Here is a 15,205-nt window from a genome sequence, read left to right on the forward strand (position 1 = left end):
ATAATAGAGTGAAGGATCTTGCGCTGTCGCATTGCAGAGTCATTTATCCTTTCAGGTGTCCGGAAGACCTATTCTTTCCTTTCTCAGATAACTGTGTCCACGAGCCATAGCTCTTGCCCAGTATACGGGGCGTAGGCGTCATCTAGCGTCAGTCGCGCATGGGCCGAAAATCAGTCTTGTGGATAGAATACGGGTATATGGGATGGCTTGTTGCGGAGTCTCGCTGGCATGCTGGCTTTGTCCATCTGTACGACCTCAGGTGCCAGGCGGAATGAAGCGCCCATTGCCTGGCCACTCTGACGGTACATCAGGAGTATTGATGAAATGGCAAAAGCCGTATATGATGCATATGAAGACAAGTACGACCAAGACCTGCCCTAACCATTCGGGAAGTGCGCGCTGGGTGGGCTCAACTTCGCTGCTTGCAATGGAGGATTCATCGGTGTAGGGTCGGAAGGTGCCATAACCTGGTGGCGCACCAGTCATGCCAACGGCGTCATCGTAAGATGGCGGGGGCTCGTCGGGCGGGGGATTCTCGTGAGGCGGCAGATATATGGGCGGATCATGGTCATGGTGGTGGTGGTGGTGATGGTCAGGCTGGGAGGTGTCGGCTGGTGGTGGGGCAAGCGGGGGATCGTGCGAGGCCTGCTACGGTCAGTTGTAGCTGAGATATGAGGGCGATGGAATTTTCACCGGTGCTGCGTCGTGCATGTTGTGCTGACCTCGGTGAGATGTTGCAGGGCAACTATCCAGGCTTCATGGTGGTGTCGTCGCCCGTGTCGCGTGTGGTGCGCGTCGATGACGGACATGTCCAAACGGCACGGACCCCTTCGCGCCAAAGTGCTTCGTGTCCACGGTCGTCGCAATGGTCTTGGAAGATGAGACAGGCAACAGCACATTATACGCTCAACACCACCGCCGCCACCAAGAGCAGCATGTCCAGCGCCCTGTCATTGATACACCGACACATCTCCACCTGCCAGACACAGCATGTCGGCTGATTCTCCTGCTAACCTGCAAGTCTTCTCTCCACCAGGCTCTGGCCGCTCGAGTCCGGCACCGCGGTCGGCGCGCCATGCAGCGGAAGAGCGTATGTGTTCTCTGGCTGTCTGCAACGGGGTCGAGCTAATTGGGGCGACATAGCTCTGTACAAGAAAGACAAGAACTTCCGACGATATGCCGCCGGTGTCGAACGCGCCCTCGCCCTCTGGGACACGGCACAGCAGGAATGGGCCGACTACATATCCTTCTTAGGCCGGCTGCTCAAGGTCAATACCGCCATGCTACTGCCCACGTGAGACAAAGCGCTTATACAAACCACCGTCCAGGCCCTGCAAGCGCATCCTCCAGAGATACCCGCCATTCCACATAGCGATACTGTCGCACTGCGATTAGCGCAGTGCTTGAATCCAACACTGCCCTCGGGCGTTCACCAGAAAGCCCTCGAGGTCTATGACTACATCTTCTCTACCATCGGTGTATGCCTACCTCTCAAAGTCAGCCCAGCAGACGCTGACCCATGCCCAGAAAGATGCACTTGCGCGTGACCTCAATCTCTACTTTCCCGGCCTTGCTCCAGTCCTCTCCTTCGCCTCGCTCTCGGTTCGCCCACTCTACCTCTCCGTCTTCGAAAAACATATACTCAAGCTTGACGGGGCTGCACTTCGCCCGGCCTTGAAGGCCATAATACTTTCTCTCCTGCCCGGACTAGAAGACGAGACAAGCGAGGACTTTGAGCGCATGGTTTCTGCAACCGAGAGGTTGCGGACCGCCGTGCAGGACCATTCATATGAGACAGTCGATTCCAGGACAGCCAGTGCCTCGTCCCACTTCTGGCAGTGTCTCTTCCTGGCAACCATCACAAACGCATCTAGGAGGCAAGGTGCACTGGCTTTCCTCGTCCGTCGCTTGCCCAAATTCGGACGGCCAGAGCGGCGCAACCCTCCTTCTGACATGTCCACGTCCTCAGGAACACTGTCCGATGAAGCAGAGGCAGCTACATCGCCAGAACCTGGTCTCCTTATCCGTTGCTTCGAGTCAGGCTTGTCAGACCCTCAGATCCTCATCCAACGAGGGTTTCTTGATTTGCTGGTCAGCCATCTACCTCTCGACTCACCCGTCCTGCAGGAGCGCGTTGGCAAAGGAGATTTGGAGCGACTTGTAGCCGCCGCTGCCAGCGTCGTGTCGCGTAGAGATATGAGCTTGAACCGCCGGCTGTGGGCATGGTTCTTGGGCCCAGAACCCACTGCTGTTGAGGCCAACGATAATGTCAGCTCTCCAACAGCGGACAAGCACAACACGACAGTTGATCCTTCAGCGCACCAAGCCGCTTTCTTTTCGCGATACGGGCTCGAGGCGCTTACAAACAGTGTCCTCAAGATGATCAATCATCGTAGCGCATCACCTTCCGAGCGAGCACGTCCTTTTCGGGTCTGTTTGTCTCTTATGGACCGCTGGGAAGTCGGTGGGTTGATTGTGCCTGAAATCTTCCTGCCGGCGTTGCGAAGCGTTTACTCGTACAGCGAGACTGCAACCAAGGACCAAGTCGACGAAGTCATGCGAAGTGCCAGCGCATTCTTTGATGGCGTTGATAGCGGCCTCATCTGGGGCAAGCTGATTCACCTCATCACGTCTTCTTTGCAGACCGATGTGGCAGTTAATGATGAAGCTTTACAGAAGATGAAGCTGGCCAAGTTCGTTCTGGCCCGCTTCAATCTCAAGGAAGAAGATATGTTGCTGCATCACATGCCTTTGATGGTGCTTTCTTCACTTGTCTCTCTGAACGAAAGCTCTGGCAAGACTGTCAAGTCACCAGCGAGCGCAGAAGTCATGAGTCTCGCACTCGAGATTGCAGATTCACTTGTGCAAATAGTCCCAGACCGGTCGTTTCGAGGCGACCAAGCAACGGACCAGCAGATATCTGCAGCCCTCAAGATACCGCGAATCGCTGTGACCCAGCAAATACGGGCTTTCTACGAAGAATCTCAAGGAAGTCCTGATGCAGCTGATCCCCCTTTCGAACCACCACTGCTTGGTCAAATCGTGCTTCGTGAGGCTTCCTACATGTTCACAGCATCCATCCAGTCGACAACCTCTGAGATCTCTGTGGAGATGGCTTCCAAGATTCTGTCTAATCTGGTATTCAAAACGCAATCTTTAAAGACCATCGAAGACATTGATCTTATCGCCATGCTTGCAGACATTCTTCAATCGTCTGATGATTCTAACAAACATCTTTCATTTTCGCACCTGAGTGCTGTTACAAATGTCTTGCTGGCACTTCAGACAGCACTCGCGTCGAGACCTCACATCCCCGCCGGCCAATTACCTGAGCTCATTCATCCTCTAGTCCAGTACTTCTGGTATTATCTCTCACCGACATTACCCAAATACCACGTCGAAACTGCACGCTCCTTGCTGCAGCTGCACTCCATTGCACCTGCGAGCCGGATGGTCGAAAGTGCCATTGCTTCCATCATCGTGGACCAGACAGGTCGTGATTCTGTCTCGAACAGCTCTTCCGACTGTGCCCGACGATTTGCGACGCTGTGGACGCATATCATGCACGAGCTGAATTTGCAGTCAGAAAAGCGTGTGAGCATTACCCGCCGACCGAGTGGTAACGTCCCACAAGCCCCAACGCCCGCTGGTGATTTTCATTCTGTCTTGACAAGGCCGCTACTGTTACTCCTCGACACTCTGGCAGACGAAGGCTCTGAAACCTCGGCATTTATGCAAAACTGGTTGCCAGACTTGTCAAGCCTGAACAAAGTCTTTGAAGTACTCGCATTGCACATCCAATCGCTCAATTGTCTCCTGGCTTCAAGCAGTTTGGCACCCACCAAGGGGTCGCAGGAACGACAACCGCGTTCTAGAAGGGATGATACAAAGGAATGCCTGTACTATCTAAGGCACGTCTTCAACGTCATCAAACGACCAACACACTTCACTTGGGTAACTCTTGCTGAAGTGACCCTTACGTGGCCAGAACCATCATCACCACGGATTTCCGTCCAGGAGTGGCTCGTGCGTACTTGTTTAACCACATTGTCGCTCCGAGTTGGTACTTCGGAATCAAATCTAGAACCCCATATACATGAACTACACCGACTGTCCGTTTCCATCATATCGCAAATCTATCAAAGTCCATTTGCCACTCCCCTTGGAGACTTGGAACTCGAAATACCACTGATGGCAAGACTACGATCGGCAGGACCATCTTTGCAAAGCCTTTTACTAGGTGCAGACTTGGCCGCACTGAAACTCCGTCTTACCCGTTCATCAGAGCCTGCACCAGAACCAAAACCTTCAAACCACCCAGCGAACCGGTCACGCCTGTCGTTAGTGATAAACAGAGATTCGGAGGACCATACACCAGCGCCCATACCTCCACCTCCTCAGCTTGTCGAGTGCTTGAAGTTTGGGTTTTCGTCCCCGATCAGTCGTTTGGTCCTTGATGACTGGATCCATTTCCTCGTTGAGGTTTTACCAATGTTTGCTGATACAATATTCCAAAACCTCCTTCCGCTCGTCGAATGTCTGTGCAAAGAGATCAATCTTACATTTGAGCAGCTCAAGTCAACATTCGCAAAGACACAAGTCGTGCCGACCGTATCTCCGGAATCGACTCTCATATCGCTCATGAACGGTTTGGAACAGATTTTGGCCAAGGCACACGAGCGTTTGACAACACAAGAAACGAGGGTGTCTGCCAACAAGTCTCCGGAGCAACCTCAGGGCTTCTTCAGCAACGTGGTATCTGGTCTGATTTCGTCTGAAACGAACCAGACTCGTACGCCAACCGCGAACAGTAGACTCTCAGTCCTCCTATGCTTCCAGGATACGGTCCGTATATGCTTCGCGATATGGTCATGGGGACATATGCTAGAAGTACAAGACCACACATCAGCATCATCGTTTTCCTACACTTCTCTGCGCATGCGCAATCGAGCCCGCCGCACATTGGAACATCTCTTTGCTGCGGAGGCGCTGGAATGTCTAGAGACACTGGTAGTCCTATGGGCGCATGCGACGTCTGATGATGCGCAAGGACTAGCCATTACAGGGCTTCTGAATGTCCTTAACGGGTCAAAGCCAAAGCACACAATTCCCGCGATTTTCAACGCGGTGTACAGCCGGACTGATCCTGGGGCTTTGGACGCTAATCGTCAGTCAACACTGACATCTGATCTTACGGATGCCGAACTAGTCGCCTTCTTGGTTGAGTATACGACCTCTTTAGAAGACGATGCCATGGACGAGATATGGCAAGATTGCACTCTATTCTTACGAGACGTGCTTGCGAATCCCCTTCCACATCGACAAATTTTGCCTACGCTGTTGGAGTTCACCGCTGTCATAGGTCAGAAGGTTGATAACACCAACTTCGGAGAGCAGCGGAAGATGCGGAGGGAGCTAGCAGTAAGTATGTGTGCTCGTTTGATGCAAAAGTACTAACAACTTGTACAGGATATCTTTGCTAGGATCTTGACTGCGATCTTCACAACACGCTCAATGGGCTATCTGCAAGACTCGAATCAAGCTGCAAATGAAAAGACGACTGCGATGACCAATGGCGTCCGCGCACAGAAGCGAGCAACTGATGTTGTGTCTATTCTTACCACCATTGTACCAAAGCTGTCGACCATTCTAGTAGAAAACGACCGTGTTACAAAGGTCGTCTCTGACATTTCCGCATCTGTCATTGGCCCCACATTCCGTGCAAAAGCATTCCCCGAGAATGTATCAAGGAATACGTTGGATCTGCTTCAAGGTCTTACCAAGATTGCACAAGGCAGCAAGTTGCTCAAGAAAGATATTTACGATGCCTTCAACGACCCCAAGTTTTTCAACACGCCGCTTATTCTACTGAGAGAAGCTTGGTTGCCCATCCTTGCACAGTGGACCCAGTTTGACAAAGAGCGAGTCCCAGAACTACTATCACGACTTTCAGCGCCCACAACGGCTGGCCTCATGTTTGGTGTAGGTGCAACATCTGCTCGGCAGGAAGCCGACCGCAAGACACAGCTCACATTGCGTCGCATTGCGCTTCTTATTCTGAGTAGCCCTGAGGATGCTTTCACGCCGAACATACCCCAGGTGCTGGAGAAAATTGTCGAGTTGCTTACGGCAACACCCGCGTCTTCACCTTCATCGATCACCCGTACAGACGTCATAGTGCTATTACGTGCTATCATCTTGAAGACTTCCCCTATCCACCTTGCGTCACTTTGGCCGGTTGTCAACGGCGAGTTGACATCTGGGTTATCGGCCCTCTTGCCAGACGCTCCGAACAAGGAACACTACAACAATGCCGGCATAATCCAGACATGCAAGTTGCTGGACGAGCTCGTGGTACTAGACCCCGATGACTTCCAACTTATGGAGTGGCTCTTCATCTCCGATACCATCGATGCCGTGTACAAGCCTGTCACACCGCCAACGCTCATGTCTCTCACGGACGAGATCAACGAGGTTCTTACCAGGTCATCGACAGCACCTGCGATGCCTGTAACTGCGCTCAACGGATCCGATACTGATGAGCCCAAGCGGACATTATTCCTAGATCCGCTCATTGAAGCTCTCGAGAAGGAAGAGGGCGCTGCGGTGCTGGACATGACTAGAGGCGAGCTTGTGAATCGGTTGGTGAGGCCTTTCTTGGGTAACTTGGCAATGAATGCGTTTGAGGCGAGATATGGGGGTGGAGAAGCGGATTGGCAGGGTGTTTGGGAGAGTGTGGTCAAGGATGCGGCAAGCTGAGCGCAGCGACGGTAGAACAGAGGGTATAGAAAGAAAGTATCTTGGGTCTATGCTATCAAGTAACACAAGTGAGTTTGCACACTTCTATTTAGATTTAGGGACTCGGAACCCTGAAGAGAACCCAGGTTGTATTGTTAGGGTATCTAACATCACAGTCTCTGTGGAAGATCTTTTTCAGCACACAATTCTACTGGAAGCGCCGAGTCGGGCTCTATGATACCAACAAATCCGTCGAAAAAGACCTTTGTGTCGGCGGAAATTTCCTCGCCGTCTGCGGTCGTGGGAGGATCATATTCGACCTTGCCGTCCACTACGAAGCGGCATGGCTTCTTTTCCAAGTAGAGTTCCAAGAGCATAAATATGTCCTCCCTGTGACTCGCAAAGTAGGCCGAGAGCTGCTCAACAACATCTGCAACGGTAATGGTACCGCCGTTCGCTCTGCTAACAAGCAAGGGCTCTGGTGACTCGTAGTCATATAGGTAATAGTCGTCTACAAACCAGCTGGTGATTGCAATCTTGGTAAGAGGGATCTAGGAGGCTGGTTCTGTTGCGATAGTGTGACCCACAAAAGGCGCGAAGTAAGCGTTTGGCGATTCGGGACCATCAAGGACGAGGATCGTGGATACATCCTCGAAGATGGACCAGCGTAAACGACGAAAGGCGTCATTAGGGAGATTGACACTGCGGTTGTTGGTCAATCCGTTCCTGTTCAGGGCGTCGTCCAAGGCGTTGGTAGTCATATGTTGAGGTACACAGCTGTAGTAGACAGTAGGTATCGAGCAGAGTTTTGCATCAATAGAATCGACAAGGGTTATACGGGGCAAATGGTCCCTCTCCCCCCGCCGGGCCGAACTGTCTGGCGCGGCGATATGAGCCGAATAAAAGAGGAAACTACTATACCTCTAACTGCTTTCAGAGAGTTACTAACGCCTATAAGACCCCCTGTAGAGCTGTAACATGCTTAGGGAAAATGTCGGTCTTGTTTTCTGTCGTTTGAGAGGTCTATAGGTCTGTTAAGAGCAATGATTTTCCACCAAGCTGTTCGATCAAAGGGGGGGAACTGTGTCTGAGCAAGACGGTCCGAGATTGACCCACTTTCGACCCCTGTACCTAATCGGGCGTGGATCGAGTCGCTTTTCAGTCTCGGTGGGGGCCTACTGCATCGCGATGATCATTGGGTTGTGCTTTGGGGAACGGTTGATTGTATGTCTCTGTACACAGTAGTTATTTATTAACGATTCAAATAACACAAGCTAATCATGTAGCGAAGATCGATACTTTATAGAGCTAGCGAAGGAGTCTGACTGTCAACATAAAACGCATGCTACGCTTCATCCTCCGTCGCATCGTAGTGGAGTGATTCATGTAGGAATACCGATCAGGAGCGGGTGCTCAATGCAATTTAGATCGTATTGTGTCTAAGTGGCTGATGTTCGGTTGCTTTCCGATCGCCTTTCACACTGCATACTCGGCTTCACTTCCGCCTTGCACCCTGGTCGGGTTCCAAGATTTGATCTCCCTTCAGACCTGATTCCTCCAGCACAGCCTACTACCTAGGTAAGTTCGCCGAATCCTACGGCAGTGTATTTAACAATGCGCCTGCTATATCGCGCTAGGAGTATCTAAAGTTCGTCTAATGTTTGTATAACGTTCTGCAAACCTCTGCAACACGACCTAGATATTAAGATCATGGGATTGTGGGACGTGGACGACTATGGCACTATCGCTGATAGGGCCTGCTGGTCCATGTTCGCAGTTACAGTTGGCGAGTAGTCCTCTTATGTTGCGCTGAATGGCACCTAACTGTCTCGTAGTCTTCGTGGCGTTGAGAATCGGCAGCCGCGTATTCGGAAAATGCGGTGGCATTGGAATGGACGACTACATCACCGTATTCTGCGTCGTTGTGATGTTCGTCACCTGCGTCCTGATCTCAATCGGCACCCAGTACGGTCTTGGACGGAGAATGGAGGCCATCGATCCCCCGTTGATACCGCGAGCTCTCAAGTGGAACGTAATCATCAGTTCGGTACTGATATGGACGTTTTCGCTACCCAAGTTTGCCATCATCGCTATTCTCAAGCGCATTCTGAACTACGGCCTCAAGACGACGATACTATTCTGGGGCCTCGCGCTCAGCTCCCAGGCCTGTATATTGGCTACCTCGATCTGGTGGTACAAGCAATGCGATCCGGTCGAGTTCGGCTGGGACAGAACCATACCGGGCGGAAAATGTGCCAGTACCAAGGTCATGGCAGATTTGGGCTATTTCACTTCGGCCTACTCTGCCTTCCTAGATGTGTTCTTCGCTGTGTACCCGATTCCATTCATTATGCGCCTCAACATGCCCCTCAAGAACCGCATCCTGGTCTCGATCGCGCTGGGCCTCAGTATCCTGGCCTTCATTCTCACCATCTACAAACTCACAATCTTTGGGGAAATTTTTGAAGTACTGGCTGAGAACCCGACTTGTGAGTTCTTCACCCCACATGCTTCTCAGCATACAACTAACTTTGTTAGACCCGGTCCCGCTTCTTGATATACTCGGTCTAGGAGAGGGTTGTATTCTCGTGGTATGCGCCTCTTTGCCCACACTGGGCCCGCTCTTCCGCTTGGCCAGAGGCAAAGTTCAGACTCTCAGTGGCAGTGGCAATGGCAGTAAGGCAACCATCCAGAGAGGACACAGCAGCACCACCCACCGAGGGCTATCTAACGCCAGCGGAAGATGGGATAGACTTCAAGGGCATCAGTTGGATGACGAGGAGAGGGTATCGAGCCACGCAGGCGAAAGCATCGATGACATCCCGCTCGTTTACCACGGCGCGGACCAGATCCACAAGACACTTGAGATTAACGTGACCACGAGCGCAAAGGGCGACCGACGGTCGAAGCAAATTGACGATCGTGACACGTAGCTTGGTGTCAGTATGGGGCCAGTACTTCCTCTAGGCATCTACGAGCGTGACAAGGCAGCAGGATCGTGGTGATGATCTGATCAGGCAAGCTTTGGTGTTGTTATACTGATCTCGTTGAGGTAATGTTATTATGATGAGGAACTGTGAAAGATAATGTCACATGATGCCAAACATGGCCCATGCGGGGCACATATTGGGCCATCCCATCTTGGTTAGCTCGATGGACTTCATGCATCATTCATCTCCACATATCACAGAGGGCAACTTGAGCGGGAACCAAAAGCAACATTGAACTTCATATCCCCACAGAATGTCTCACTTCCCCTCAGTGAAAACCTTATTTCGAGTCCTCAATACAGGCAATCCAGCAACACCAAAGTTCAACTGCCACAATAGGCACCAACCAGTAGGTCTTGTCAAGCTCGCTCGCGCGACATGCCAAAAGTGGCGTGACCAACAGGTGGGTCTGCCCCTGAGACATCCTTGCTCACTCAAATTTCGGATGCCTTCCATGGCTGTCCTCAAATGATCAGTGCTACCCAATTCAACCCGCATGGCATTAAATCGTGCAATTTGTTCAATGCAACTCGGGACTAAATACTCTATCGAGTAGCCACGTGACCGAATGATACCTTAAAGTTGGCCGTTCCGGTTACATAGGGTCGTGGAGGACAAATTACGTATTAGGAAAAGTACGTATAAGAGAACTAGATCTTAGTACGCGCTTATCTGTTACAAGAAATTCACTAACTACTATAGTGCTTGAAATCCTCTAGTCAACCGGTAGATATGGCCAGGATTCTACGGTAGATAAGAACATTTCCCTTTGTCAAACAGTACACCGCGTGTCGTTTCCGTTGTTCCTGCATCTTTCCCCACAAGTTAATTCCCCATTTCCAACATGGCATCAGCAGACCAACTTATCCGAGCCCTGGAGGGCATCGACGCAAACTCCTTCGTTAACGAAGCAGAGCGCGTCCGTGCCATGGACGCGCTGACCCTGGCCTTGAGCAAAGTACATAAGCCGTGGGACATTGTCTGGCAGCACTGTTGGGTCAACCCGGCCACCAATGCATGCGTCAAGACGTTGATTGACGCGGGTGTCTTCAGCAAATGGATCGAGGTCGGAGGCGGAGAGAAGACTTGCGCGGAACTGGCCAAGTTGACGGGTGTCGATGTAGTGCTTATTCGTAGGTTACACATCTGCCCTGCTTAACTCATGATAAGCATTCTGACGGCAATGCAGGACGCATGATTCGGCAAATTTCTGGGCAGAATCTTGTCACCGAGACCGCCGAGGACACCTATAAGCCCACACCGTGGGTACATGCTCTCGCTGAGGATCAGGCCCTCGCCAACGTCTATGGTGAATTCTATGGCTTCGTCAATTCTCCCATGTTCAGGACCTTGCCAGCCTACCTCAAGAAGACAGGATACAAGGTCCCTACTAACCCCAACGACGGCAACTGGCAGTTCATGAGAGGCTCAAGTGAAAATCTGTTCCAGTCCCTTGGCGCGAACCCTGCCGCCGCAAGGGAATTCAATGATGCCATGGAGAGTCACTCCAAGCATAACTTGACGCCCTGGGTTGATGTTTACCCGACTGAGACTGTTGTGAAAGGGTTCAAGCCTGACCGGCCCCTTGTCGTCGATGTCGGTGGTAGCAAGGGCCACGACCTGATCAAATTCCATCTGCGCCACCCTGATATCCCTGAGGGCAGCCTGGTGCTCCAAGACCTGCCCGATATTCTCAAGGAGTTGACCATTGACAACGCCATCACCATCCACCCTCATGACTTTTTTAAACCACAGCCCGTGAAAGGTGCCCGTGTCTACTTCATGCACAACGTGCTGCACGACTGGGAAGACACACAGGCGAAACAGATCCTTTCTCACCTTGCCGAAGCCATGGAACCCGGATACTCGAAGCTTCTCATTCACGAGAGCTTGGTTAGCTCTGTGAAGCCGCTCGCCCGTGTGACAACGTCCGATATCACCATGATGGCGTGCCTTGGTGCGAAGGAGAGGACGGAGGCTGAGTGGCGGGCGGTGGTGGAGAGTGTGGGGTTAAAGGTGCTTAACATCTGGAGGCCACCTCACTCTGTAGAAAGTGTTATCGAGGCAGAGCTCGCTTGATTTTTAGAGGGAAAGCTTTTTCGGGAGACGCTAAATACTATTCAGCAGACACTAAAAAGATGAGATGAGATAAATAGCTCCTAAGCTATCTAAACGTCCTTATGAAGCAATACTTCTATAAATTATTACCTAACTAGGCAATATTAACGTAGTGAATTGCTTCTACCTGGTCTATTAGGTGATCTTTCTAGAAGATCTGGGCGGCGAATTGCTTTCATCTAATCTTTTGGGGGCTTCCGAAAAAGCTTTCCCGTTTAGATATCGTCGTTCTTGAGCAACAGCGTGAATGGGGCACCCAATGATTATTGCCGAACCAGGCCTCCTCGAGAGCCAAAGGCAACTCTACACACTTGTGGCATGAGTGAGGCAGCGACATTGACATGAACACCTCCACCATGGAACATAGGGAGATGCTTGCTTGGTATTTGTAGAGGCCCGAACTAGTGCAGGTATGTTGAAATCTTCATAACAAGAACAGCGATGCCTCTAGGACTTGTTGTTTCGGCGTAAACGATGAGTATTGGTAGTGCTTGGTACGTGGCTGGCAGTGTCTTGAAGTCGTTTGCTCGCTTCCTCTTGGCTCATTTTGTCCATGTTGGCAAAGTACGAGGTGGGTGTTTGGTTGGTCCGTGACGATTGCCTGTCAAAGCAGGAGCATTATGATGTGACGAGCAGTGTGTCTTCTTTGTCCCAGAGAACAAATGCTTCACTCTGAACCGTCGTCTTCTTCTTCGTCGTCGTCTTCATCCTGCATAATCGCCTCGCATTGCTCCCTGAGCTCTTGTACGCCAGCAACACCTTTCCACTTGTCGAGTATTCTCCTAACCTCTTGCCACTCCTTCTGTGCATCGTCGTCTTGGTCTCGATCTCTCATGTCCTGCAGACGTCGCGGTGTGTCGAGTACCCACCTAACCGTGTCCTGTTGTCTCCGCTTCTTGTCCACGTGCGCCTTGTCCTTGTCGTCTTGCTCGACACGTATGTCTATGCCCAACCCTTGCTCTTTTGACTGATGGCTATCGTGTAGCGAGGATGATAGGGAGGCGGCTGTCTCGGCAATGTGCGAGATGGCCGGGCCGAGGGTATGCGTCGTGGGTGCGAGAGGATCCATGTTGCCGCGCATGCGTCGGATGGTGCTTGTTGCCGAGAGTAGCTTGGAGTAGTTGTCGTAGACCAGGGACTTGCGATCGCTATCCAGATTCCTGATTTCTGTACCAGCATTAGCCTGTCGTCTGTCCGCTGCCAGATTCAGAGTCATGGCCTACGAGACACCAAGTCTGCCTCGACCTTCAATACGCCCTTGAGGCCTTCTTTGGCGAGCAGACTCTCTACAAAGGCTTCTGCGTTGAAGTCGGCGGCGTCAAGCTCTGTCAGGGTCTCGTCTTCTTCTGGCCCGAGCTGTGTTCTCGACGATTCCTCGGATATTCTGGCATCTGGCGTGGCGTCTCTGGGGGCATTCTTGAGGCCGTAGAACTCGCGAAGGGCGGCGCGGTTGCGGCGTGCGGCTGGGGGTGGGCGATGCGACGAGCTGCTGTCGATCGAGGTGCGGGTTAACGAGGGACTGCGGACCGAGGAGCTGGCGCGGGGAGAGGCTATAGTCGACATGGCGGGGTATTATGTCTCTATATGTCTGGTGAGGTTTGGTGGACGGAGTGCCGAAGCTCGAGCTTCATGTGAAGGGGCCGAGGCCACAGTTGGTGAGAGGACGCTGCCCCACGTCATTCTACGCGTCGCGTTGTCCACACCTTCGGCCTTGTTCGCGAAGAAGCAAACCCACATGCACACACTTACCGCGATTCCAATTGATTGCCGATATGGCAGCTAATATCGCAGCCGAGCTAACACAGCATCTGAATGCGCGGCATCTCTATCCTACCGCAGCCTGGCTGCAAGGCTTCCTCTCCACCACCCGCCCAAACACGCCATTGCCCGCCATCAAGCAGACCGCCCACTTCCGCCTACTAGCCGCAGACATCACCACGTCGCTCAGTCAGCCTGCAGCCTCGTTGTTTCCCAGCGATGTACTCAAAGGCACCATCCAATCCCGCATCGTCCCCGGCCCCGTCGTCTGTCAGGTGCTGGACATTGAAGACATTGGCCACTCGCGATGGTCCCAGGTCGAAGCCATCGAAGCGCAAGAGCGGGGCGAAATGACAAAAGGGCGGGAGATTGTGCGCGTTGTAGAACAAGAGAACGAGGCCACTGCTGAGGCTGCAGCACCCGTGCAGAGCAAAGGCCCTTTCAAGCTGCTCCTGCAGGATGCCAAAGGACTCAAGATCTATGCCATGGATCTTGGAGGCATTGATGGCCTCAACACCAATATGGCCATGGGAGCCAAACTTGTACTGCGTAATGTGGATGTAAGAAGAGGTGTTGTTATGCTGGAGCCTAGTAATGTTCAGGTGCTAGGCGGAAGATTGGGGGCCCTTGATAAGGCTTGGAAAGAGGGGAGGAAAGAAAGGCTGATGGCAGCGGCCAAGGCAACAGGATCAGGATAGGTGGCGGGGCACTACCGATAACGTCTCAAGCATGCAGCCTAATCTCCCAGATCCGAACATGAGCGTATCGATTTCCAAACACCGTCGACTTGACAATGTTTTGCGATATTTGTATCGGCGTATTGCAGCATCGGCATCGTCTTGTGAGCGCCATAAGACCTGGAGATCCAGACTATGACGCCAGATACGGACCAGAATACACTGTAAGCACGTTCAACCAAGTAGTTTATACATTCGCCAAATAGACACGGCTGATGTATATTCACAAGTTCGGTCATCACGCCACATGCGCTTCTCTTGCTGCATCAGCAATTCGTGGGTGTCCTGTCTGCCAGAACGCGTGGAACAAACTATCCAGCGTTGAACAGGAATCCGTGCGTGCTGCTGACTCAAGGAAGCGTGAGGCGACTCCAGCTGGCACCTTGGAGCTAGCATTCGTTACGACCGCACATCTAGGGCAATGGGTAATGCCTAATACATTTAGCTTCTCTGTGCGTTACAGAGAGAATTTGTTTGCAGATAGGGACAAGTACAGCCTATTTATCTTGGAACCTGACGAGAGCAAGTCCTTCCATAGTAGAATACGTACGTTCGTTGACCATGGAACAGATTGTACGCCATCTCAGAATTCCCATGTACAGCTTGGCTATACCAATGACCGAACATCTTCTGCCGAATCTATGCAGATCGCTGCCAAGTGGCTACAAGAGTGTGTTAGTTCACATCTGTCTTGCAACAAATCTGAAGGCAGTAGCACTTGGAACCCAACACGCCTCTTGCATCTGGTGGACGACAGTGGAGACAAAAACTACGTTCGACTCATACGCACAGCACAAGAATTGCCCGTCGGTCCTTATGCTACCTTGAGCCATTGCTGGGGCAACAAGATGCCTTTTCAGCTCA

The 15,205-nt window shown here is 52.0% G+C and overlaps 6 protein-coding genes across 6 annotated transcripts; 4 read left to right on the forward strand and 2 right to left on the reverse strand.

Moving 5' to 3' along the window:
* Positions 1-255: 255 nt before the first annotated feature.
* Positions 256-711, reverse strand: ACET3X_000452 (uncharacterized protein; the record flags this gene model as incomplete). Its single annotated transcript, XM_069447749.1, has 2 exons — positions 256-645; positions 694-711. 2 exons carry the CDS (start codon positions 709-711, stop codon positions 256-258), a joined length of 408 nt encoding a protein of 135 aa, XP_069310694.1.
* Positions 712-990: 279 nt separating this feature from the next.
* On the forward strand, positions 991-6,759 carry ACET3X_000453 (uncharacterized protein; the record flags this gene model as incomplete). Its single annotated transcript, XM_069447750.1, has 5 exons — positions 991-1,090; positions 1,144-1,268; positions 1,329-1,478; positions 1,528-5,421; positions 5,470-6,759. The coding sequence occupies 5 exons, from the start codon at positions 991-993 to the stop codon at positions 6,757-6,759; spliced, it is 5,559 nt and encodes a 1,852-aa protein (XP_069310695.1).
* A 1,689-nt stretch (positions 6,760-8,448) lies between these two features.
* On the forward strand, positions 8,449-10,447 carry ACET3X_000454 (uncharacterized protein; the record flags this gene model as incomplete). Its single annotated transcript, XM_069447751.1, has 5 exons — positions 8,449-8,524; positions 8,574-9,227; positions 9,277-9,667; positions 10,332-10,363; positions 10,431-10,447. The coding sequence occupies 5 exons, from the start codon at positions 8,449-8,451 to the stop codon at positions 10,445-10,447; spliced, it is 1,170 nt and encodes a 389-aa protein (XP_069310696.1).
* A 125-nt stretch (positions 10,448-10,572) lies between these two features.
* ACET3X_000455 (uncharacterized protein) lies at positions 10,573-11,807 on the forward strand (the record flags this gene model as incomplete). The annotated part of the gene is made up of 2 exons (XM_069447752.1): positions 10,573-10,861; positions 10,918-11,807. 2 exons carry the CDS (start codon positions 10,573-10,575, stop codon positions 11,805-11,807), a joined length of 1,179 nt encoding a protein of 392 aa, XP_069310697.1.
* A 706-nt stretch (positions 11,808-12,513) lies between these two features.
* ACET3X_000456 (uncharacterized protein) lies at positions 12,514-13,409 on the reverse strand (the record flags this gene model as incomplete). The annotated part of the gene is made up of 2 exons (XM_069447753.1): positions 12,514-13,013; positions 13,070-13,409. 2 exons carry the CDS (start codon positions 13,407-13,409, stop codon positions 12,514-12,516), a joined length of 840 nt encoding a protein of 279 aa, XP_069310698.1.
* Positions 13,410-13,618: 209 nt separating this feature from the next.
* On the forward strand, positions 13,619-14,302 carry ACET3X_000457 (uncharacterized protein; the record flags this gene model as incomplete). The annotated part of the gene is made up of 1 exon (XM_069447754.1): positions 13,619-14,302. One exon carries the CDS (start codon positions 13,619-13,621, stop codon positions 14,300-14,302), a length of 684 nt encoding a protein of 227 aa, XP_069310699.1.
* Positions 14,303-15,205: the final 903 nt, after the last annotated feature.

The sequence above is a fragment of the Alternaria dauci genome, chromosome 1 (genome assembly GCF_042100115.1).
Source record: "Alternaria dauci strain A2016 chromosome 1, whole genome shotgun sequence".
NCBI classification, from domain to species: Eukaryota; Fungi; Ascomycota; class Dothideomycetes; order Pleosporales; family Pleosporaceae; genus Alternaria; species Alternaria dauci.